The sequence below is a fragment of the Sitophilus oryzae genome, unplaced genomic scaffold (genome assembly GCF_002938485.1).
Source record: "Sitophilus oryzae breed Bouriz unplaced genomic scaffold, Soryzae_2.0 scaffold_494_pilon_pilon, whole genome shotgun sequence".
NCBI lineage: Eukaryota > Metazoa > Arthropoda > Insecta > Coleoptera > Curculionidae > Sitophilus > Sitophilus oryzae.
Window position 1 is genome coordinate 1,046,925 of NW_022147078.1, and position 27,746 is coordinate 1,074,670.

Here is a 27,746-nt window from a genome sequence, read left to right on the forward strand (position 1 = left end):
AGATTTTCCTTTGAAGCACTAGGACCATTAATTTTAACTTTTTCTTTTGATTCTTGTGTTTATTCTTTCTGTTTGTCTTCTAAAAGACTCTCGATGTCGTCGTTACGTGGTCTTGTGTCTTGAACTCTAAATAGACATTTGTTTTTGAGTGTATATTTATGAATAGTGCTTTAAGGTACCTAATTTGCTGGTACTCTTTTACTCCTTTTAGAGGTCAAAATCTTTTTGACAGAACCATAAAGAAAGCTAATAAAAGAAGCTTTTTAACTTTCTCTATGAATGGAACTAAGGCATTTTTATCAAGAAGATGAGTAAATAAGAGTCTAGATTGACATGGAACAAAGATGAAAGAAACATAACTAAACATTATAATAAAAATTTATGTTTACTCTTACAAAATAAAACAATATTTTCAACAAGATATTATTTATTATTGGGTAACATTTCTGTAAACAACATTATGTAAAGGAAAATATATTACTTAGCATTTTCATTGACCTGGGTTTTTACGTACAATAATAATATTTTCACTTCATCCATTTTGTCACCTTAGATTAATCTAGAAATCTTAAAATTGAGTTTTCGGAGGGAGTGGCAAGTTCTTCATTTCCTTTTTTCAATTACTTAGAAACTTTATTTTGATTTTTTTTATTGCATTCTCATGAGTAAATTAGTGCTTTTGAGATACGAAATAATCTAGAACATGTATTTTTAAAAATTATTCTAAATAAACTAGTAGAGCATGTTCACAAGTCGAAAAAACGTTACAGCAGTGTTTTCTTTCTTCAAAATCTTCAAGTCTTTTTCATTTTCTCCTGTGAGTCTATGATTGAATCAGGCTCTCATTATTTTTTGTACAATCCCAACTTTAATGCAACCTCTTTGTTTTGTCTGGAGCTCAGGTTGATTGGAAATGGATTAAATATATGACTGGAGGAGATTTTTCTTCATTGGGACTTTTTCGAAAAGACTGTTCCAAAAGACTTCTACTTAAATACGAACAAGGACTAGCTCTGTCAAAAGACTTCGACTCCTTATCACAGTGAATTTTAGATTGATTAGTTTCTGACTCGGCAGAATGTGTTTCTGGTGAGGAACCATCAGTATTTATACAGTTTGTGATTGGCAAGTCTAAGGAATGGACGCTTGGATTGGATATATCTTTAGGGAAACTATCTAAATCATCTGAATTTTGAATATCTTTTCCTGTAAGTCCAGGAAATTCTTCAAAATTCAAGAGATTACTACCTGAAGCTTCGTCACCCTCTTTATAAACCTCCACAATTGTTTCAACATTACCATTACTTTCTTCAAGCTTTAAAGAGTCCTTAATATTACTTTTTTTACTAGATATAGACTCTAGCAAACTAACATTCTCCTCTATAAGCTTCTTGGACTTTTCAGCACTTTCCTTAGCCTTGCTCACAGAGCAAATCCTCAAAAGATCCAAGTTTTCTTTAATAAGTTTATTAGAAATGCTGTCTTCAAGTTTCGAAGCAGATGTAATGGTTTCTTCAGAGTCTGTCTTAGCCCGAAGTGGGTCGAAGAAATTGATATCATCCTGGCATATTGGAGTTAAGATATCTTCGATATTCGACCCTACCGGTGTCTCTGACTTGCTTTCGTGAAGCCCCCCTAGTCTATTTTGTTTCAAATCTTTGTTTACTTGAGTTATTAAGTTGTTATAACGTTCATCCAAGTTCTTGCTCTTCTCCAAAATACTGTGGTACTTTGAAGTGTTTTGATTCTCTATCCAGGAGCTCACACTATCCATTTTTTCCTCTTTACTCACTTCTATGCCATTTTCTAAGGGACAATAACTGGATAATGATGAGGTAGGTTCAGTTATATCTTCTTCCAAAGCTATTGGAGGTGGAGAATACACCACAGAACTCTCAGCAAAAGCAAAAGGAGGTGGTGAAGGTGACAATCTCGACTGACATTGCATGATCCTATGCAAAATAAGCGAGTTTTCTTGTATTATTTGTAAAGCCTTCTCGCTGTTCCTTCTAGTGTTCAATCTGAGCTCTTCCTGCTTCAAACTCGACACTCTGTCAGTCAGGAAATGCTCAAATTCTGAGTTATCGTCTTCGGAATCAGAAGTAAACTTGAGGTTTATTGGAGAGGCACTCAGGCTATCTCTGTTGGCATCTTCAACTTCTAGATTGTCCTTTGAAGCACTAGGACCATTAATTTTAACTTTTTCTTTTGATTCTTGTGTTTATTCTTTCTGTTTGTCTTCTAAAAGACTCTCGATGTCGTCGTTACGTGGTCTTGTGTCTTGGACTCTAAATAGACATTTGTTTTTGAGTGTATATTTATGAAGAGTGCTTTAAGGTACCTAATTTGCTGGTACTATTTTACTCCTTTTAGATGTCAAAATCTTTTTGACAGAACCATAAAGAAAGCTAATAAAAGAAGCTTTTTAACTTTCTCTATGAATGGAACTAAGGCATTTTTATCCAGAAGATGAGTAAATAAGAGTCTAGATTGACATGGAACAAAGATGAAAGAAACAACTAAACATTATAATAAAAATTTATGTTTACTCTTACAAAATAAAACAATATTTTCAACAAGATATTATTTATTATTGGGTAACATTTCAGTAAACAACATTATGTAAAGGAAAATATATTACTTAGCATTTTCATTGACCTGGGTTTTTACGTACAATAATAATATTTTCACTTCATCCATTTTGTCACCTTAGATTAATCTAGAAATCTTAAAATTGAGTTTTCGGAGGGAGTGGCAAGTTCTTCATTTCCTTTTTTCAATTACTTAGAAACTTTATTTTGATTTTTTTATTGCATTCTCATGAGTAAATTAGTGCTTTTGAGATACGAAATAATCTAGAATACGTATTTTTAAAAATTATTCTAAATAAACTAGTAGAGCATGTTCAAAAGTCGAAAAAACGTTACAGCAGTGTTTTCTTTCTTCAAAATCTTCAAGTCTTTTTCATTTTCTCCTGTGAGTCTATGATTGAATTAGGCTCTCATTATTTTTTGTACAATCCCAACTTTAATGCAACCTCTTTGTTTTGTCTGGAGCTCAGGTTGATTGGAAATGGATTAAATATATGACTAGGAGATTTTTCTTCATTGGGACTTTTTCGAAAAGACTGTTCCAAAAGACTTCTACTTAAATACGAACAAGGACTAGCTCTGTCAAAAGACTTCGACTCCTTATCACAGTGAATTTTAGATTGATTAGTTTCTGACTCGGCAGAATGTGTTTCTGGTGAGGAACCACCAGTATTTAGACAGTTTCTGATTGGTAAGTCTAAGGAATGGACGCTTTGATTGGATATATCTTTAGGGAAACTATCTAAACCATCTGAATTTTGAATATCTTTTTCTGTAAGTCCAGGAAATTCTTCAAAATTTAAGAAATTACTACCTGAAGCTTCATCACCCTCTTTATCAACCTCCAAAATTGTTTCAACATTACCATTACTTTCTTCAAGCTTTAAAGAGTCCTTAATATTATTTTTTTCACTAGATATAGATTCTAGCAAACTAACATTCTCCTCTATAAGCTTCTTGGACTTTTCAGCACTTTCCTTAGCCTTGCTCACAGAGCAAATCCTCAAAAGATCCAAGTTTTCTTTAATAAGTTTATTAGAAATACTGTCTTCAAGTTTCGAAGCAGAAGTTATGGTTTCTTCAGAGTCTGTCTTAGCCCGAAGTGGATCGAAGAAATTGATATCATCCTGGCATATTGGAGTTAAGATATCTTCGATATTCGACCCTACAGGTGTCTCTGACTTGCTTTCGTGAAGCCCCCCTAGTCTATTTTGTTTCAAATCTTTGTTTACTTGAGTTATTAAGTTGTTATAACGTTCATCCAAGCTCTTGCTTTTCTCCAAAATACTGTGGTACCTTGAAGTGTTTTGATTCTCTATCCAGGAGCTTACACTATCCATTTTTTCCTCTTTACTCACTTCTATGCCATTCTCTAAGGGACAATAACTGGATAATGATGAGGTAGGTTCAGTTATATCTTCCTCCAAAGCTATTGGAGGTGGAGAATACACCACAGAACTCTCAGCAAAAGCAAAAGGAGGTGGTGAAGGTGACAATCTCGACTGACATTGCATGATTCTATGCAAAATAAGCGAATTTTCTTGTATTATTTGCAAGGCCTTCTCGCTGTTCCTTCTAGTGTTCAATCTGAGCTCTTCCTGCTTTAAACCCGAGACTCTATCAGCCAGAAAATGCTCAAACTCTGAATTATCATCTTCGGAATCAGAAGTAAACTTTACGTTTATAGGAGAGGCACTCAAACTATCTCTGTTGGTATCTTCAACTTCTAGATTGTCCTTTGAAGCACTGGCAACACTAATTTTAACTTGTTCCTTTGATTCTTTTGCCTGTTCTTCTTGTTCATCTTCTGAAGAGCTTTGAACATCATCGTCACACAGTTCTGTATCGCTTGAGCTCGAACTAGACGTCTGTTTTTGAGTGTCCTTCCATTGAATGGTACTTGGAGGAGCTTGTCTTGCCGGTGGTATACTTCCTTTTAGAGGTCCAGGTCTTTTTGATGGAACTAGAGCATTTTTACCAAGAAGAAGATGGTTCATAGCTATAGGAGTAGGTTGGGATGGTTGTCTTGATATAGCAGCGGAAAAAATAATATGAGCCTGCCGCTGTCTTTGTTTCAGCTTGACGTATTGTTTCTTCAAAGCACTTATGTCAAGAGGAATGGTTTTTGGGTATAGACTAACTTGTCTGTCGGTGTTTTGTGGTACTGAAGTTCCCCAAGGAGTGATGTTGTACAAATAGTGATCTCTCAGACTCTTTAGCTCGGTGAGAGGACCTACAGTGACGATGGCTTTGATCAAGGTATTGGCATCGATTAGGTTGGACTCTAGAAGTTCCCTTGTTAGGACTCCCATGAGGCAGTAGAATTCATCAGCTGTTCTGACTTCTAGGATTCTTTGGGCTAGGACCTGCCAAATTGCTAGGGCTGTACGTAGTAGTATTTCGTTTCCTTCAAGAAATATGAGGTCCCAGACGCGTAGAACTGTAGGTTGTGGCAGGCAATTACAGAATAATGTTAGGAACCTGAAAAGGAGATTATGTTTTGTAGCGAGATTTTTTTTAGAAAAATGCTATTTTAGAAAAATGCTAATGTATTCTACCGGGTGGTCCATTGAGAGAAAGTATAGAAACGAAATACTTACCATTGCATGGTAAAAACATTAGTTAATGGTGGTTCATAGCTTCTGGACCCATCCTTGGCTGCCGTTTGTAACAGGTCCAAATGCTTAGATAGTCTTGGCAGTTTGCTACGTAGCAATTCTCTAAACACAGCCATGTCAACTGACAGTCCGCGCAGACTGTCAGCAAAATAGGAATCTGGTAGTACGCCTTCTATTAGGTAGATCATCAACTTCAAGGCTTCGCTCTCACAACGATCTGTTACTTGAAGAAGTAAGGCTGCCAGCATGTTGAAGCCTTGGCAGTAGCCTGGAACAGAGATATTATACAGTATTGAGTAAAACTTTGCCAGTGAAAAGCCTGGGTAACGAAAAAAAAACAGCCATAGAGGTATAGATATTACAAAAGAATATTATTGATATAGAATAGGACTTACCAACTGCTTTATTCCATCTAGCGTAGGCTAAAAGGACTTTCTTGAGTAGGGCTTGATTCTCCTGGTTGTCCTTACCACAAAATAAGCTGCAGCCTGTCCTGTGAAGGTCCTTCACTATCTGAATGCCTAATTCACCGTCTTCAGGGTGTGACCATTCACTGAAGCATGATTTTTCGACTTCTGGCCAGTTCACCTAAGAAAAAGAAACAAAAACTATCATTATTATTAGGATTTTCAAACTGGGATTTTTTTCAATCATTTCAAACAAATTAAAAACGGATAAGTTCATAACTTATCCGTTTATGAGACACAGTTTCTATTAAAGATAAAATGACAATAATAACGTCAAAAATTATGAATATTAAGGTCTTTAGAGAATGACCCTAGGTATTATGTAACAAGAATGATAGGTAGGTTAGCACTTTTTAGTTCTGAGCATGAAATAAAGGAGTTATGAGGGAAATCCAGTGTTTTATTGTGAAAATATATCCAGTATTTTGACATCTACATTGCATAGCGTACTAGTTAGATGTTTATTTTGAATAGAGTATCTATTATTCCACCGTACTTACATTTCGTGATGCTAGGTGTCTTTCAGCCATGGTTAGCCACAATCTCCTTCTGAATTCTGGCGGTATTCCTCCCGGAAGTTGTGCCACCATTTTCATGGCGGCCACCCATTGGCTAAAGCCAGACTCACTAGGCGTAGGTCTTATTGTAAACTTCATATCTACACTATCAGAGGCACCTGAAATATATTCGATACCAGTTAAACTTTTAGTTACGCAATCGAGGGCGCGATTTTTAAATGCATTGTTGCCAGCCACGCAACTGACAATTACACTTCCCGCTGGGAATTTAGATGATAGCTCTGCTATTAAAAAGTCAAGTTGCCACATATATTTATTTATTTCCTGACATTGTCGTTCGTTTTGACATTTTGGTTTTGTATTACGAGTTTTTTTGGTTTAAATGGAGCTTAAAAATTTTTACTAGCAGACCTTGCAGTCACACAGTGTTCTTTTTAGAACCTCTTTTAGCGCGAAGTGTACAGGGTGGTTCAAATTCGACGCTTTTAAATGTAAACACCCTTTTCTATAGGAGATAGACAAAGACTAATATCGGTGTCTGGAGTTCAATTTTTGTCAAAAACATGATGGTGAAAACCGCATATCGATATCTGTTACCGTTTCGGAGTTACGGGGTGTTTTTCAAAAATATGCATTTTTAACAAATCGCTGTAACTTTTTTGCTATGGAAAATTTTGTATTTTTATGAAAATATTTCCAAAGCACCTTTTTACGTAGAATTTAATGGTTTAAGTATATTTTTTTTTTAAATTAATAATTTAAGAGTTATCAACAGAAAAATTGATTTTTTATTTGGGACACCCTCTATATTTTTAATTAACTGAAAAGAATTTAAAATTACCTTTCCAAAAATATACCACATTTGATATTTTGTTATAATCCCCTTCGAATTACAGAATTTTTAAAAGTTCGCCACTTTTAACTAGTAGGCTTTGGACCCCTTATTGATGATATGCCCCTAATGGAACTCGAACATATTTTTCCAGCAAGACGACGCAACGCACCGCCTCTGAACGCTGAAGTTGTCAGAAAATTTTTGCAGCCAATTTCAAGAATAATTGAATAGCTAACCAAGATCCCAGCCGTTGGCCGTCGAGGCCACCTGACTTAGTGCCCATGGATCTAATCCTATGGATATATTTGCGGAAGAATAAAGGTTCCTTATTATTCCGTATAATCTAGACAAGAATTAGAAAAACTTAGCAGTTATGAGAGGATATCTTTCACCCCCACTGAGTTAATGAATTCCGCGAGAAATATTCAAAAACTGCCCCGTGTGTCCATAACATAAGACGGTCGATATGTCGAACACCTGTAGCAAAATCTCATATCTTGGTTTGCTATTTATTTTTATTGTTATTAGATATAGTTTAAATGTGTTGATGTTGGTTAAATATATTTTAAATTGTTATAAAATTCTGCATCTCTCATAGCAAATATTATTTTCGTTTTAATTGATGCTCGCAACTAGAATTTTTTTGCATTACAGCCGGTGCCGTTCAAAGCTATATCTCGAAGAGGAATCGAGCAAAATATCAAATGTGTTATATTTTTGAAAAGGTAATTTTAAATTGTTTTCAAAAAATTAAAAATATACAGGGTGTCCCATATAAAAAATCAAATTTTCTGTTGATAATTCTTAAATTATTAATTTTAAAAAAATTATACTTAAACCATTAAATTCTACGTAAAAAGGTGCTTTGGAAATGGTTTCATACAAACACAATTTTTTCCATAGCAAACAAGTTACAGCGATTTGTTAAAAATGCATATTTTTGAAAAACACCCCGTTACTCCGAAACGGTAACAGATATCGATATACGGTTTTCACCATCATGTTTTTGACAAAAATTGAGCTCCATCCAGACACCCATATTAGTTTTCGTCTATCTCCTATAGAAAAGGGTGTTTCCATTTAAAAGCGTCGAATTTGACCCACCCTGTACATAAATAGTAAAATAGAATTATCAATGCAAGTACCGTATGACCGAAAAAAAAAGGTGTCAAAGGCGGCTGCGGAATGAAAATCGATGATAATTTTTTGCGAGATCAATCTACACTTGCCTGCATAGAAATCGGCCCAAGGCAAACTTTTGAAGTTAACTATATATTTTTTAGAATCTATTTGTCAGACTAAGAAAAAATACATGCTGTTTAAAAGACAATTTCACAGTCTTTGAAAAGAGTTTACAGATATTAATTTGTATTTTCGTTTCTTTGGATTAAAATTATTAAATTAATGCATGAAACAAATTATCGTTTTTTATTATTAAGAGGTATGTTATTATTTATTTATTTATTTATGGAGAATTAATTAAACTAAATTTTCAATAATGGGTATGACCCCCTCTTGCTCTAACAACATCTCTAATACGATTTGGCATAGATTCGATCAAATTTGATATTGTTTCTTGTGGGATGTTAAGCCACTCTTCCTCTACTGCAACAGTGAGCTCTGGGATAGAAGTTGGGGCTCTTCGTCTAGTACGAATTCTTCGTTTTAGCTCATCCCATAAATGTTCTATCGGGTTTACGTCTGGCCTGCATGCTGGCCATTCCATAACCCGAAATCCGACTTCTGAAATGTAATCGTGTACGATTCTTGATGTGTGTGCCCTCGCATAGTCATACATAAAAGTGAATTCGTTTCCAATGTAGTCGACCTAAGGTACCACATGAACTGCTAAAATCTCCTCAATATACCTAGCACCAGTTAAACCTCCTCTCCGGTGCCGACGGTCGCCCCAACGCATGAAAACTGGGTCGGTTCGCGCAGTCATAGAAATTGCATCCCAGATCATGCAGGAACCACCTCCATAAGCAATCCGCTCCTCATTGCAGCATTCTCCCAATCGCTCACCTGGCCTCCGGTACACTTTTCTTCTTTGGTCGCTACCATAGAGGCATATCCTGGTCTCATCTGAGAATAAAACAGATTACCATTGTTCTAGTGTCCAATTCAGATGATCCAGTGTAAAACGCAGGCATGCTTGACGATGAGCTGGGGTAAGTTTTGGAATAATTGCGGGTGTTTTGGGGGTAATGTTACTTTCCTTCAATCTTCGTCTTACTGTCCACTGACTAATAGTCACTCCTCGTGTTTCACGGAGCTGTTGTTGCACCTGAACAGCATTAACACGCCGATTTGTTAACATTGTTGACACAATAAAGCTCTTTCTACTAGTTCCAGGTCGACTACGAAAGGATCGAGTCTCCTCATACCGTTCATACACTCTTCGAACCGCTCCGCGTGTCATATGTAGTTGCCGAGCTACAGCTCCATATTTAAGTCCATTTTCGATTAAAGCGATTACTTGGGCGGCTTTTTCCGGTGATGTATGCATTAAATTGAAACACTAATCAAACAATGAAACACAACTAATCAAAGAATAAAAGAACAATGTGAAAATTTCGATTACAAAGGTAGTAATTGCAATATTTGACAAGTTTATTATTCTCATTGTCACCACAACCCAAATACCTTTTTTTACCTTTTTTTGTTTACCCATTGGTACGCATATAAACGATAAGTACCCTGGATAAATTTATGCTCATATTAAAGCACGTTAAATTGTCTTTGAAACAGCTCATATTTTTTACTTGCTCTGATAAATAGATTCTAAAAGACACAGTTAAAACCAAAAGTTCACAGTGGGCCGATTTCTATGCACGTAAGTTTATAATAATTAACATAAAACTTGTCAAAAATTAACACTAATTATAGAAAGATTAAACATTTTATTTTACACTTATGAGTTTACGATCATTCACCAATTTCTAAAATAATACAATTAAAATTAATAGAATATCCTAGGAACAGCCACAATTTCTCTTGACCGAAGATAATCAAAGATCAAAATGAATTTACTTGGAAATTCTGAATTATAGTTAGTGGAAAAAGTTAAAAGTTTGTTAATTTTTTCTACTAATTCAAAATTAAAACCACTAATTTTGACGGTATGAATGCTTATCATTGAAATTAGAGGAACAAACTTCTACACTAACTAAAACCACTAATTATTTCCAGTAATTTTGATGATCTGACTGAAGCTTTAGATTAATATTAGTAACATATTCTACAGTTAAATTAAACTTCATAATATTTTGGATTAATCAATTTGATTCGCACTGTATAAAAGAAACAGTTTTTGACTCAAAATTATAGGATTATTACAGGATAAATCAATTTAGACAAATCTATTTTAATATTAAATTAGGTACATGACCTAAAATGTGTTCTCAACCATTGTTTTGGTTAAAAATAGACACAGCTTTGTCTATCATGCGTACATAACCATATCAATAACAAAAATAACGACAACATGTTGGAACAAAGCAATATGTGACCAATCTGCCTTACTTACTTGAACTATTTGCACAGCCTTCTACGCCAGATTTTTTTAAAGAACTCAAAAAACCGCTCATTTGACACTCGGGTCGCTTACATATCTGACACTGTCATCCCTGCTGAAAGCGCACTGAAAATAGGACTGAAAGCAGGACGATACGATGACGTACAGCGGCAACTATGACCGATATATAGGGTGCTTAACGTCAGTGAAATAAAAGGGAATCGCAGTAGGGCTGAGTCGTTATACTACTTATTAAAGGATTTCGATATGGGTGGTCGATATTTGATAATGTAGGGATGGGGGGTACAAAACGGTTAAATATCGATATTAAGCAGAACTATACAGGGTTGTTCACCACATACGACACGGAGTATTGTAGCTAAACGATGAGATTTTTACAAATTGTAAGTTTTGGGTTCGATGAAGGACTATTAGAGGTACAATTTAAAAATAATTTTACAAGATACAGAGTGTCCCAAATAAGTAAAAAATATCAAAGTTGTATTTTTTTAAATGGAACACCCTGTATATTATTACATTTTTAGTTTCTACGATTAAAATAAAGGTAAATTTGATTAAGGTTTATTATACTTAAACCTTACCGTTTTTGAAATATTTTCAATGTTGTGAAATTGCAGTAAAAATTTTAAGGCTTCATTTCTCCAAGGGTATCAAAGTTTTTAATACTAAATATTTACTGAAGTTTATTTATTGATCAGTTATTTTGTTGCAATAATAAAAATAATACTACCTTATACAGAGTGCCTAAAAATTAATTTTAAATAATTATTAGCTTCAAACGGCAATAACTTGTTTAATTTAAACGGAACACCTTGTATATTTTACGAGAATCAGATGCACAATTTAATTGTCTATCAAATTATATTATACCATTTTTTACCTATCTCTTTAAGTTTCCATAGAAAATGCATTTTCTTGTAATTTAGAACTTATTTATCAATATACCCATGGAATATTGACATTTTAGATTATTTTTAAAGATGTACCAAATTTTTAAAGAGTACAGATACTAAAATTGTCGATATAATTTGTTTATTTTATTAAAAAATAAAAAAAAAATGTTTAAATATTTGTTAAAGGGGACCAATTAATATGATTCCAGTATTCAAACTATATTAACTGACTGTTTGCGTTGATTAATAATAATTGCTCCAAATACTAAAAAACTGAATTTTGTATGGGTATTAGACAGTGTGATAAAAAGAAACACCTTAAAAATGACATTTCATTTTTTAATAAATACTTATTTATAACAACAGAGACTTTAATTTTGATAACTTATTATTATATTGATTTCTGACTCAAATCCACATTTATTTAGAATAATTTATTAACGAATACAATTAAGTATGTAATTAATTAGTATATGGGCGGAAATAATGGTGTTATATTTAATTAATGGTATACTCTTTTTATAAAGATTTAAATAGTTTTCTTTTTTGCATACAAATGGGCTAAGTAATATTATCGTTTTGCTAAAAACGATAATATTACTAGCCTGTACATTTTGTACATTTGTTGCTTTAAAAACAATCTAAAATGTCAATATTCCATGGGTATATTGATAAATAGGGTATAAATTATAAGAAAATGCATTTTCTACGAAAACTTGAAGGGATAGGTAAAAAATGGTATAATACAATTTGATAAACAATTAAATTGTGCACCTGATTCTCCTAAAATATACAGGGCGTTCCATTTAAATTAAAGAAGTTATTGGCGTTTAAAGCTAGAAATTATTTAAAATAAATTTTTAGACACTCTGTATAAGGTAGTATTATTTTTATTATTGCAACACAATAACTGATCAATAAATAAACTTCAGTAAATATTTAGTATTAAAAACTTTGATACCCTTTGAGAAATGAAGCCTTGAAATTTTTACTGCAATTTCCCAAAATTGAAAATATTTCAAAAACGGTAAGGTTTAAGTATAATAAACCTTAATCAAATTTACCTTTATTTTAATCGTAGAAACTAAAAATGTAATAATATACAGGGTGTTCCATTTAAAAATATACAACTTTGATATTTTTTACTTATTTGGGACACTCTGTATCTTGTCAAATTATTTTTAAATTGTACCTTTAATAGTCCTTCATCGAACCCAAAACTTGAAATTTGTAAAAATATAATCGTTTAGCTACAATACTCCGTGTCGTATGTGGTGAACAACCCTGTATAATAAAATTATATAAGAGTTTCTTGGCCTTGAACTGCTAACATAGAAATTAATTCCACGCTGTGCTCGACATAATGTGGATCAACCTGCTCTCACTACCGGTTTCGGGGCCCTACCCCATCATCAGGTGAGCTTGGGTCGTTTCCACAATATGTCGAGCACAGCGCAGATACGACTTGTCGTAAAGTAGCGGTAAGATATTAAGTCCCGCATCGCGAGATAGCGCATAGCGGCCTGCGTGCAATGGTAGTACTTTCGTACCACCGCGGCACAACTATCGATAGTAAATAAAGGCTTTTTTCGGCTAGCCCAAATTTTTATACATGTTTTATACAGGTACGGACGAAAAGTTATTACTCTTCAAAACAGTTAAAACGCATGTAGGCAGCGCGCCCTGCAAATAGGAGTCATATTGACATCAAAATCAAATTTCTCATGTCAAGAATCTCCCAGACACCAATTTTCATCAAAATATTGACGTTACTTCAAAAATTATTTGGAAAAGATCGAAATAAAAATGAAACTTCTACACCCTGTATCTCCGAATCTAAGCGTTTTAGGACATACATTTATACGAACTTTTTTACTTATTTTTATGTGCAGAATATGCTGCCGAAATTTTCGAAATACAGTTCGGACCACACTGTATATTGGCAAGAGTTTCTATATAAAGCCTGTCTATTCGTTGTTTTGTTAGAGTTTCTTTTATTGCTTTAGGACATATCGAGTCGAAGTTCATATTCTGTTAAATATGCAGAACACGTATAATATTGTCACAAAATTTGTACTAAAAATCGAAATGTAAAGTTTTCTATATTTTTTTTTGCAGAAAAAACCTTCATGCGATTCTTTTCCTCGTTGAAATACTTAGTTAACGGACACCCTGTAAATGTTCCCCTCCCTATATACCTCCTTATCGCCCCCAACCAGTCCCTATTGATTTTTTCCTTATCTTCCCCCACTCTTTCTAAAGTTACGCTCACCGAAACTGTGGAGCATCCTGTCGATGACGTCACAGCGGACCTGCTGCCGGCGCCTGAGGGCGTCGCGACGCTTCAGTTGGCGCGCCAGGACGCTGCCGGCGCGTTGGACGTGGACGCGCAGGCAGGACAGGATTGCCAAGAGTTCGTGGGTGTCTATAAAGAGCACAGAAAATTAAATTAATTTAAACCTTTTTATTTGTTGTTTTTCTGATGAATTATTGATTATTTTTCTTATTATTTATTACACTGTGTGGGTGCATTGGAACATCGGACATAGGAAATCCCTTTTAAATTTTGAAAATGTCAAATATTACCTCTCCAGAAGTATTTCTTTGCGACTGCTTTCTTTTATATTTTTGACAACCCTGTATACGCATCCTCAACCAGTAAGGGGTCATACATCATACCGGGTGCATCTCAAAAGTGGCTCACCCTTATAACTTTTTTATTTTTTTAGATAAAAAAATGAGATTTGGTATATTAGTATATGACATAAATTAGGATTGATCATTGCCTGGAAACTTATATGGTGAAATTTTGATAAAATAATTTAGTACTCACTAAAAACACGGTATGTCGCTAGTGGTAGGAAAAATAATTTTTAGAGGTTACTAGTTTATTTGGTTGCCTGTGATATGCATATATAGGGTGTTTCCTAATTAATCTAAAAAATAAAAAATCGTTAGAAAACGGCTTAAGGCGGGCTCTTAATAAGTATATTTATTTTTTTCTCGGCAACCGTTTGATGAACAAGAAAAACTCAAAAGATCAATTTTGTTGAAAAAGGATGGTCAGTCAAGAAAAAAATATATTTTCTTTAAAAAAGCAGTAGTGTACCATTTATTTTAAGCAAAATATCGATTTTTTTTAAATTTTTAACACCCTGTAGATCAGAATGGAAGTACTTTATGCCCAATGTACCAATGGTTATATAAAAATTGTTTTAAGAACATATGAGGAATCACACCACAATTTTTTAGACTAATTAGAAAACACCCTGCATATTGTCAACTTGACAATTGATTGCTGATAAATCAAAAAATACCTTTTCTGTGAAAAAAGCCTGATTTTCGCAGGAAAAATTTTGGTTTTTATTGAATTTGGGTCTGCGTCTGCAAATACCGGTATGTTTTTTAATATTCTATCTATCTAAATTTTAAATATCATAGTCAGAAATAGTTTTATTATTTATTAACTGTAAAAATGGCATACTTATAAGTTTTATCAAATATTGTGATTTACTTTCTACCTTGTAGTCAAAATTTATATTTAATAAACTGTAAAATATATATATTCTTATGTTTTATTAAAGTTACTCTGATATACTAATATATCAGTGTAACTTTAAAACTAAATCCTTTGAAATCAAATATAAACATAAAAAATATTTACAGCAGAAAAGGCGAAGGCGCTGGGTTAAACGTAGTCTCTACTAAGAACACGGAGGGGCGCTTTGACCCAAAATTTTACTATGTATTAAGTTTCATATCTATCTTAATAGAAGATTATTTTCTTTTATCTATGACCTGCTGAAGTAGCAATATTAACCTTTCTCATGCAGATCCACTACTTCTAGCCATACGCTTCTCTGGCTTTTTCCAGACGTCGAATAGTAATCTGTGGTACCGTTATTTGCGTTGTTGTATATTTCCACAAGAAGTTCATCCAATAGTGCACTAGCTCTCCTTTTTTCTTGTTCCGGATTTGGTGTTCTGATAGCCTCGTCAAATGAAAGCGTTCTTTTAGGTTTAATAGGCGTCCTACCAATGAAAAATAAACGAAAAATTATATTTTAGATCAGATAGATATTTACTATGAATAGATTATTTTTAATGCTATCAATAAAATAAAAAAAATGGCGCCGGGAGGCAAGGATACTATAGAGATAAGGATAGTTCGATTCCTATCTTCCTGCACTGTCAGTTTTTTTACGTCATCTGATGACCGAGTTGAAGTTGGCGCTAAAGATTTTAAACAGTGACAGTTATTTTTGCATTTGACGGACGAGCGCACAGTGCGTTTCAAGATAAATTTAGCGGGACAAAAGCGTTTGGTTAGAAATAAGTCAAAAAATGTGTACTGTAAGAATAAATAGTAGACATTCCAATTGATATAAAAATGCATGAATATTCTTTGTATTTCGATACATTTTTATCAACCAAATTTGGTCGTTTTCTGCTCAGCAACGCAGAGATCATACGAAAACAAAATATTTACAAGTGCTTATACATTTTATTCCAAAGCCAAATTATGTTGAAGATTGCCAAAGGTATGTACTTTTCTACTGTACGTATATTATTTGTTAAAATCCTTCGTGCCTTTGTTCTGCAGATATCAAACTTTCACTTTTTTCAAATATCGATATATTGAATGATGTAGATCTTTTGAGTTACCAATAGTTACCAACACAGGTAGTCACAGTCACAGGGAGTTCAAGCTGAACAGGTGAATGCCCAAAAAGTTTCATTTCAATCGGATAGTATAAAAACAAAACGACTCCATCAAAAGGCACTGAGTTTAAAAAATTGTCTTAGATACTTACTATATATGAATTTACAATTACCGAGTGTTAAAATTAAAATTAAAATATCTATCTTATTTATTATTTTCAAAATAAAATATGTTTTTTTAAAATAAATTATAGAGGGTGCCACAAGATTACAAATTAATTAAAAAAAACTGCTAAAGAGTTTTTTGATATCATAATTTTATGTATTTGGCAATAGTTTACAATACGGTTTTTGTGTGTCATGTACGAATAATATCATAGTTTTATTATCTTGTATTTATTTATTAATAAATTAAGTTGTTAATAAACAAATAAATTTAACCATATAGTTGCTATATATTATACCATTTGCTACGTTCTTAGATTTTAAGTCCCAAACATTGCTCTTGAGATTTTGTCCCGCTAGAATAACCATCTGCCGCACTGTAGACCGCTGGTCAGCGCGTGACGTAGCATTCCACGGCGACTACGACAGCGGCGATTTGACGCGATCGAACAGTCCATATACAGTCCTTGGGTAGGCAGTTCTTTTAGTTTCAAAGTAAAGGAATTTTTCCATTTTTTTTTATCTCAAAAACTGCGAGTTTGACTGATTTTGATGTTATTACAAATTTTGTTGCAAATATTATTCCTAATCTTAAATTGAAAACCGCCTTTCGCTAGCTACTGTAATTTAGGAGTTACGATTGTTTAAAATTTTTAACCCCCTCCCATACCCCCTTACCAACCCTCCACCCCCACCAAAAACTAATGGCCATTGAATTCTCAGATACTCGGGTGCCACAGTATTTTTTTGCCAAATTTGGTTAAAATCGGTTTAGCGGTTTTTGAGTTATCGTGTTACAGACGGACAGACGGACAGACGGACAGACACCATGAAAATATTTTGTATTTAGGATTTTTGACCCAAATAACTCATTTTGAGTGAAATTAAAAAAACTTTTTTTTTGCCGATCTTAATAGCCTACGACACCTATTGGTATGGTCGGTTAAAAATCAGTATCACGATCTTTGACATATAAAGCAGATGAAAAACAGCTGCCAATGCAATAAGTAACGATATTAAGTTGCAAGTTTTTGAGAAAAATCCACACACATCTGATGAATAATTTTGATGCATTAAAGACATTTATACCTAATAACATTCTTACTTCTTTTACTTTTATTTGACATACCTGTTTGTTTCCTTATCCCAAACATCCACATAGTACTCCACTTGCTTCAGGTTGGTGTTCTCCAGTTCCGGTACCATAGGAGCATTAACGAAACTGATCACTAAACTGCCAAACATTTCTTTTTGACAGTGTTCCAACTGTTCTATTCTACGGTACGACATTTGAGCATTATAGTACGACTTGCTAATTAAATATGCGTATTTTATTTTTGTTTTAGTTGTTTTTAAAGGGAGATAAAGAGTATCCGTTAGCGATAGGTTCGTTACATACAGGGTGGTCAATGTTAGAATGTATAACATGCATATTAATATTTATTCTGTTTCATAATCTACTAATAAAAAATATATACTTTATTCGTTCATTTCACTAGTCCAAAAAAGTAGCAAAATAAGAGTTTTATGTAAAACTGGCTAAGTATTTTTACACAAATGAAGAAGGAAATTAAAGATAAAGGATTATACTACGAGCCTTAACAACTATATGTTGGGGCAAGGTCATATTTTGGAATTATTGCCCTGGTTTTTCAAAATAACTGAAAAATATATGTTTAATTTTTTAAATATAAACATAGCCATATATCTTAAACAACTTGACAATATTTTTATGAATTTGTAAATCAATCCATATTTACAGTAGCGGATTTTGTTCATAAAAGGACAAATTTGCTGACAACTAAATGTTGGGGACAAGTATTTTTAAATAATTAATATCATCATAGGCGGCTTTGCTATAAAAGTCACAAATGTCGCAAACTGTTTACTTCAGCATTGACAGCTTGTAAGTGACTCGATACTTTGAGTAGTGAGATTTACTGTAAGTAATTTTAATTTTTTTAAATTTCAATTTTGTTAATTTAATTCAAAGTAATGGTCCGTGGAAAAGTTACAAATAAAAAACTACGCGAGATTATCATTCGTTATACAGTACGGGAAAAACAATTCGAAAAATTTGTGATGATTTAAGTATTCCAAAAAGCACGGTCTTTAATATAATAAAAAAAATACGGCGAATCTGCCAATGTAGACGTTAGAGGTAAAAGTTCGGGAAGGCCAAAAGTTGTATCTCAGAGAGATTTACGAAATTTAGTAAAAATGCCAGAAGAAGTACTCTTCGCGAAGTAACAGTTAAATGGAATACTGTACCTGGTTTAAATATATCAAGAAAATGTTGCCGAAAATACATCCATAAATACGGTCTGGGGTTTTACAAGGTAAACTTTATTTTGTGTGGATAATCAATTACCTGAAGATTATTGATACAAATTCTTATTTAGGCAAAAGAAAAACCGCTACTGACAGAAATTCAAAAGAAAAATCGCTACAATTGGGCAAAATCTAAATTATCGTGGACACAAAATGATTGGAATAAGGTCATATTTAGCGATGAGTCTAAATTTGATGTTTGCGTTGGAGATCATCGAAAACGAATAATACGAAATAAAGCAGAAGCCTTTCATAAAGATTGCTTAAAGAGGTTAGTTAAATTTCCTAAGGGGATTATGATTTGGGGTTGCATGTCGGCAAGAGGTTTGGGAAAATTAAATTTTATAGATGGCACTGTTAACGCCCAAAAAAATCAACATATACTTGAAACCTCACTTTTGCCTAGTGCTCAAGAATTGTTTCCAAACGAAGACTATATTTTCCGATATTTTCCAACAAGATAGAGCATCGTGCCATTCAGCAAAATCAACTAAAAATTCGTTCGGTAATAATAATATAAAAGTTCTATCCCATCCTGCATGGGTCTGAGTAAGAACAATCTTCGGATTGTCACGGGGTTTTTAACAGGACACTGTCTTCTCAATGAACACCTCAGTAGATTGAAACTAAGAAGAAACGGCGAATGCAGATTCTGTGGGGAAGATGGTGAAACACCAGTACACCTCATCACTGAGTGCGCCGAGACGACAACCATTCGTGCCATGAATTTTGGTACGACTGATATTGGAGATGGAGAACTACCCTCTATAAAACCGTCCCAGATACTGGCTTTTGTCAAAGCCCTGGGATTGTATGATGAGTTATGATTCAAGAAAGGGGGACACAATGGATCTGTAAGGTCGAAGTGATTAACCCCCCTCCCACTCATTCTAAATTCTAAAAAAAAAAATCCCATCCTGCAAGTTAGTCCAGACCTCAATGTTATAGAAACTGTGTGGCATAAAATGAAGCAATATTTAAGAAACCACCCTCCTCAACAAACAATTTTTGATTTGCGGACAAAACTGCAGGAAATTTGGGATAATTTTTCTCCTCAAATGTGCCAATCTTTGGTAAATATAATGCCATTAAGAGTTCAGGCAATTGTTAAGGCGAAAGGTGATGTAACTCCGTATTAAACAAATTTCTTGTTGTGCTGTCCCAATATATAGTTGTCAGCATATTTGGCTTGATTTTGGCAAAATAAGCTATTATCAAAAAGTGATTTGTTTGCAAAGTTATAAAAATATAGTAAAATTGTCTAGATCATATTGTAATGTTTGAATTTATAATAATAAACAAAATAAATTGAGTCGTTTTAACAAATTACTATTGTTATTGCAAAAAAGACTTTGTCCCAACATATAGTTGTTAGGGCTCGTATATCAGTATTGTAGCACATTTTTAGACAACTTCTATATATATTTTATTTGCTATTGGTTTCTTAAATTTATACAGGGCTATCAAAAGTTGCTGATCTATTTTAAGGATATATTTTACATAACAACTTCGTTATTTCAAATGCAACACCCTGTATTTTTTTAAATAAATTGAAGCAGAGTCAAATGCTCTTTCAAACTGTATTAGGGTTTCCTATACCTATCTAGCTCAGATTTTGAATAAAAAGTGATTTTTAAATAAAATTGTAATAATTCCAACAGTTTAAATTAAAATTTTATTTCTTAATTTAGTTGTTCACCTTGTACAGTACTGTGTTTAATACGACCAGTACTGTTTCATTCGTAACCCGACTTTATCGTTGTTAGTACCTTATATACATACATATATACGAAGGTACCATGACCTAGTAGTACTCATGTTTTATTAAAAAATATACCATAAATGAGCCAACTAAAAAAAGTTAATTTATTTTTAGATTAACAACAGTACCGCCGATTTATTTTGAATTAAAATACATTTTGAATACTGTATTTTAATTTTAAATATAATATTTATTAAAAAATAATATATACAGATGCTTGGTTTAAATTTTGAAAAAACTGTATTCTTTTAAGGTATTAATTTTCCATTAACTGGACCAGAACCGTTCGGCTTTCCAAGTGGAAACCAACTTAAAACGGAACTTAAGAACCAGGAAGACTCCATCCGTTAAAGCCGGTTCTCATTAGTCGATTTTATTGATCAATATCATTGAATCTATGTCATTGAAATAAAACAGATTAATGTGAACATTATTTCAAGCATATTGTTCAATGTTTTCGCATTTCTAGAAAACTGGAAGCCATTTCTACTTTTGGTGGACCAATCGTATTGATTCGATGAAATTGAATAGTGCTTGCCCGTGAGAACAAGCTGGAACAAGCGTTCGGTCCACAAAACATCCCCCTTTAGAACTTTTTCTTTAATGGCCATAATCGGGAGTAAAAGACCAACCGCCCGAACAAACACTAGAGGCGCCACCGGTCATGAAGTGGTGTAAAAATTGCGAAAATTTAATCATCTAATTTTGACACAAGGGGTCGCGCTTAACTTTTTTAATTTTAATTCAATATTCATTGTTTTCAAACTATATTATTAGACTTTGTTGTATTTTGTGAATGTATAAATGTTTTCTTAGTATAAAGTTGCATTATAGTAATTTGAATTATATTACATACATATTTAAGATTCAAATATTATGACATATATGTCAGTTGCCGTCTAAAATGTCATCTTGATAACAAAAAGTTTGTTATTGTCAAAAGTAGTTAAAATCATGTTAAAATATTAAAATTTACAAGTTATAATTAGATATTTTATTTTCAACAACAAACACATAATAGTACAGCGTAATGTTGATATGCAGGTCCAAAACAAAAAGTGCCGTTATATTTTTCAGTTTTCGTTGTCAGCCGCGGAAGTTTCAGTGATTTTAGTGTTGTCGGATATTTTTATTTGTGAAATTGACATATTGCGTTTGGATTGCAAAACTAAAAGTGGAAGTTTTATTGCAATGTAACTAAGCGTTTGTCCATTTTATGTTTTACATTTTTTATATCTACGACAAATATACATATATTGAAATTTTATAATTCGTTTTATTTAAAAAATGTTAGATAACAAGCTTGTAATCCTGTAATTGACATAATTGTTATGTAATATATTCCATTTAAATGTAATATATTACTCTACAACTAAAAAAATGTAAATTTAAAAAATATATTAAAAATATATACAGGAATTAATTGAAATTTTTAGAGTGCGAACAAACACGAGAGGGGGGGGGGGCGCTTTATTATTTACTTTCATTTCTTAACATGACAGACGAAGTTCTAAAGGGGGATGTTTTGTGGTTCAGTCGCATCGAAGTGTTTTTCGGTGTGTGTTTCTGTTGAAATAAGTAAATCAAAATGTCGTTTAAATGGAGAGATTTCTATGTTGCAAAATTTCTGGAGTTTCAGGAGATATCAGGCAGAGGAATGTTTATGGAATTCCAAATTTGAAAATTATAAAAATATAACGACGCTACGGGAAAAAATTTATGAAAATATTCATGTTGGAATGGACATAGAATCTTTAACTTTAACCGATGTTAAAAACAAAATCAAAAGTAAAATTAAATGTTCACACATCATACGAACGCCAGCACGCACAATTTTCTTCTTGGCAACCATTTTTAAAACTAGATTGAATGTTCAATATTCTTGAATCATGTGGACGAATTTTCCATTTATTTCTATGTCCAATGATGTATGGATTCAATGATATTGATCAATAAAATCGATTAATGAGAACACGCCTTTAGCTTGAATGGAAATCATCCAATGGTTTAAGACACTCGAAGAAATTTCTCAGAACTTCCGACCGAAAAAAATCAAAAATTTTTCTATATTTAAGTACGAACAATCTTCACATTGTCACGAGATCTCCTCAATGAACATCTAAGTAGATCGAAGCTAAGAAACAACGGTTTATTTGATATTTTTTCAGATATTTTCCTTTCAGTGTGACAATTTCAGGATCCATGACACTGAAAATGCCCGATAAAAACAACGATGATCTAGACTGCCGCACCTCCTGATTGAAATGCAAGATTTAACGAAGATATTAAAGGACATTGACGACAAAAAGTTCCCTGAGTCATGCAGGTACTCATAAGAAGTCTGCACAAATTGGTTCATTAAATTCAGATGGTCAATATTTCAATATCTTTGAATCATTCTTGTATTACATCATCATCTGGATATTTTAGTAGGTATAGCACTAACTTTTAATCATAACTTTTAATCGAATTAAGTTTTAATCATCTACTGATAGTGCTAACATGGTTAGCGAAAGATGGTGAATTAGTGTTTTATTTTGATAATTATTTTTATTAGTAAAAATAAGTTGTAAGATACAGTTCATGATTAATTATAAAAAATATTAATATAGTTTTTGTTTTTCTGAAATTTGATTATTATAGAAAAAAAAGAACATCCAAAAAAAAAACGAATTAACAATAACTTTCAATGCTTATTAAACATAATATTAATTATGTTTAACTTTCATAATAACAATAAGTTACTAACCTTTGATTTAACAATATTATTTTCATAACTTGGGTGCTTCTTATATATATTTTTGAAAGTTAACAAGAACGTTAAAAAATATGATAACTGACAGGTGACAGTATACGTAAGGGGATTATTCTGTCAGTTGTATACAGAGCGATTACAAAAATTTAGTTATAAAAACAATTATTTTTTAAAGAAAATAAAGACTTATCTATACTAATATAATATATAAAATCCATAAGTGACTGACTCACTGATTAATCACGATCCTGCTCAAACCACTCAACGTAAGAAGCTCAATTTTGGCATACAGGTTGATTCTAGGGTGTAGAGGTTCGATAAGAAGGGATTTTTCGAAATTCCAGTTCCAAAGGGGTGAAACCACCCCTCAAATATTACAATATTATTTATTTAAAAAACGCTTAAACACGTTTATTTTATTTTGTTTTTTAACATATTCTAAGATTTTTAAAAAATGTATAGAGGGTGTTTCGAAAAATCTGGTCATTGATTAATCACGATCCGGCTTAAAGCGCTTGACGTAAAAAGCTGATTTTTGGAAAACGGATTGACTTTAGGGTGTAGAGGTTCGATAAGAAGGGATTTTTCGAAACTCGAATTCTAAGAGGGTGAAACCACCCCTCAAATTTTAGAATATTTTTTATTCAAAAACCGGTGAGTTTTTCGGAAAAACTCTTAAACACGTATATTTTATTTTGTTGTTTTACATATTTTAAGATTTTTTAAAAAATCATACAGGGTGTTCCAAAAACTTGGGTAATTGATTAACCACGATTCTGCTGAAACTGCTTGACGTAAAAAGCTTATTTTTGACAAACGGATTTTTCGAAAGTCAAATTCCAACGAGATGAAACTACCCCTCAAATATTACCAAGTTGTATAATAATATCGCCATATTGTTTTTTCTCATGCTGACATAAATGTGAGAAAATTTTATCCAGTTTGTATGTTAATGGAAATTCTTGCTTTGCTTTATCATCACAATTACAAATGATTAATTCGACGCGAACGAAGTCGCGGGTACACGCTAGTAGGTTTATAAAATAACACTAGGCCATACCCTACTAGCCATACCTACAAGCCTTATTAGTTCTTATTATAAAAACTCTCGCCAATATACAGTGGTGGCCAAAAGTATGGAAACTTTTTACTTTTTAAAATATCACAGAAAATATTGCTATGCTTAAACTCTCAGAAATATAAATGAACAGCTTATCAGCAAATAAAAGTATTCCAAAAATTACACAGGTAAAAAAGTCTGTTTAGCAGTTTTTGTAGGAGAACAATAGATTTCTTGTGGCCAAAAGTATGGAAACCATAAATAAATACATTAAAATTATTTAGTTTAAGCTGATAAACAGTACGATTTGCTTCAGATAAATATAAACATCATGCCCAAGTCTAAATATTTCTCTACGGATTTAAAAAATAAAATAGTTGAATTATACAAGAGCGGTTATAAACAAATTCAAATAAGTAAAAATTTAAACATTTTAAGAAGCACCGTTTCGAAAATAATTCGTAAATTTAATAAAACAGGGAACGTTTCAACAGCTTTTAAGTCAGGAAGACCAAGAAAGTTGTGCAACAGGACAATGAAAGTAATGAAGAGAATATCAATGGGAGATCCAAGAAAAACATCCACAGACATTTCTCGAGAAATGGGTGAAAGGGGAATATCGGTGTCTGCACGCACGGTGAGAAGAAGGTTGGATGACATGGGACTTTTTGGAAGAGTTGCGGTGAAGAAACCACTAATATCAAAAAAAAATAGGATGGCTTTAAATTTGCTCAAGATCATCTCACCTGGTCTTATCAGAAATGGAATACTGTACTGTTTAGCGACGAAAGCAAGTTTCAACTGTTTGGTAGTGACGGGAGACGTTATGTCCGAAGTCCAAAAGGTAAACGGTACAGCCATAAGTACCAGATGCCCACAGTAAAACATGGGGGTGGGAGTATAATGGTATGGGGGTGTTTTTTTCTCGCTCAGGTGTTGGTCCTCTTGTTAAAATTGATGGGAAAATGGACCGTTTTTTGTACAAAGACATATTGGAGAATAATATGCTGCCTCATGCTGATGAAGAAATGCCACTCAGATGGTTGTTCCAGCAAGACAATGATCCCAAGCACAAATCTCGGTTTGTTCAAAATTGGTTAAATGAACATAATGTTCCACTAATGGATTGGCCCTCACAGTCTCCCGATCTTAACCCCATAGAAAAATTTTGGGACTATTTGGATAGCAAAATTCGAAGCCATTCTACTTCAAATAAAAATGAATTATGAGAAGTGCTAAAAACTGAATGGGCTGCCATTTCCAGTAAAGATTGTACGAGATTGATCGATTCGATGCCACGAAGAAGTAGAGAAGTAATTAATTCAAAGGGATATTCCACTAAATATTAGTAATTTTTATATTATCTTGAATTTTAATAAACATTCTTCTTAAGTTTCCATACTTTTGACCAAGAAAATATTCATAATGTTTTATATATTTTTGATAGCTGTAATTTTTTATTTAAATGTATTAGGTTTTGTAGGAAATTATTTGTAGGTCACGATTATATAAGTCGTTTTATTTCATATTTTAATTTCTCAGCATAAATGACAAATTAAAAAAGTTTCCATACTTTTGGCCACCACTGTATACAAAGAAGCCAGAGCAACAGTATACAGGGTGTCCCAGAAATAAATGCAAGTATTTTAAACGGTGGTAGATCTCGATAAAGGAAACATATTTTCTCCAAAATAACGGAGTTATTTTACTTTGAAAATTTCTAAAAAAATGACATTTTGCTTAAAATTTTGAAAACCACTGGATCTTTTCTGGGGTTTCTTTCTTGTAAATGTAATTTACTACATATGTAGCCATATTATCAAGAAATTATGTTTTTTAACTAACAACTAAAAAAAATCCGAATTTTTCAAAAAAAAAATTCGCGAAAAAAACCTCATAGGCGTGTTCTGGTGTTGAACTATACTACCAGTTAAGGTACTTGCACTTATTTCTGGGACACCTTGTATATTGGACAACTAATACACAGAAATCAAGCGAAGAATTAAGTTAGCATGGAGTACTTATGGAAGAGCTCAAAATGTGAATAATGATGAAAAAAAATAAAAAAAATAAAAACACTAGAAATTAATTTTTATCACTTTATTAATATATCCATATAACACTATACAGTATGCTCGTTAATATATTTAACTTGATATTATAAATATTTTTTAAGCAAAACTACACAACCTTTTTGTATTATTATTATTATTATGTCCCCATATTATCAACATAACAATTAAATAAAAACACTTATTGGCTATAAAGTTAAAACCACTAAACAGAATATTTCTATTGTTTAAATTATAACAAAAATAAAGCATTTGGTGATAAATGTTTCAGTATGCAACAATTTAGGTTAAACATATTTTTATTGTTCATGTATGTAGATACTTAATTTCTGTTAAAAATTTTACTAATTTGCTAGGTGTAATCTTACCTATAAAAGAAGGAAATATACAGGGTGGCCCATTGTTTCAAATAAACTCGTCAGATTTTCTATTAGACAATTTTATACCTACCAATCTTTTTTTGTAAAATATGCAGGCAATAGTAGAACGTTTAAAATATTTTCAAACATATACAGGGTGATAATGGGGTGATGAGTTTAATAATTTTTGCTTGTTACACCATATTTCACTGAAATCGCGAACTTAATAAAAATATATATCATGCACTATACATAGGGTTTGTGTGCGAATTTCTAACATCTTACTAGAAAGATATATACCAAATTTTCTCGTATACAGGGTTGTTCACCACATACGACACGGAGTATTGTGGCTAAACGATGATATTTTTACAAATTGTAAGTTTGGGGTTCGTTGAAGGACTATTAGAGCTACAATTTAAAAATATTTTACAAGATACAGAGTGTCCCAAATAAGTAAAAAATATCAAAGTTGTATTTTTTTAAATGGAACACCCTGTATATTATTACATTTTTAGTTTCTACGATTAAAATAAAGGTAAATTTGATTAAGGTTTATTATACTTAAACCTTACCGTTTTTGAAATATTTTTAATTTTGTGAAATTGCAGTAAAATTTTAAAGCTTCATTTCTCCAAGGGTATCAAGTTTTTAATACTAAATATTTAATGAAGTTTATTTATTGATCAGTTATTGTGTTGCAATAATAAAAATAATACTACCTTATACAGAGTGTCTAAAAATTTATTTTAAATAATTATTAGCTTCAAACGGCAATAACTTGTTTAATTTAAACGGAACACCCTGTATATTTTACGAGAATCAGATGCACAATTTAATTGTCTATCAAATTGTATTATACCATTTTTTTCCTATCCCTTCAAGTTTTCGTAGAAAATGCATTTTCTTTTAATTTAGACCTCATTTATCAATATATCCATGGAATATTGACATTTTAGATTGTTTTTAAAGCAACAAATGTACAAAATGTACAGACTAGTAATATTATCGTTTTTAGCAAAACGATAATATTACTAGCCCATTTGTATGCAAAAAGAAAACTATTTAAATCTTTATAAAAGAGTATACCATTAATTAAATATAACACCATTATTTCCGC

General features: G+C 32.4%; 1 protein-coding gene across 1 annotated transcript; it reads right to left on the bottom strand.

The window, feature by feature from the left end:
- Window positions 1-439: 439 nt before the first annotated feature.
- On the bottom strand, window positions 440-23,163 carry LOC115886662. The gene is given in 10 exon segments (XM_030905912.1): window positions 440-932; window positions 935-2,214; window positions 3,010-5,072; window positions 5,192-5,477; window positions 5,605-5,797; window positions 6,177-6,352; window positions 13,733-13,885; window positions 15,281-15,492; window positions 17,417-17,563; window positions 23,130-23,163. Coding segments are annotated over 10 exon segments (4,623 nt in total). The 5' UTR covers window positions 23,156-23,163; the 3' UTR covers window positions 440-845.
- Window positions 23,164-27,746: the final 4,583 nt, after the last annotated feature.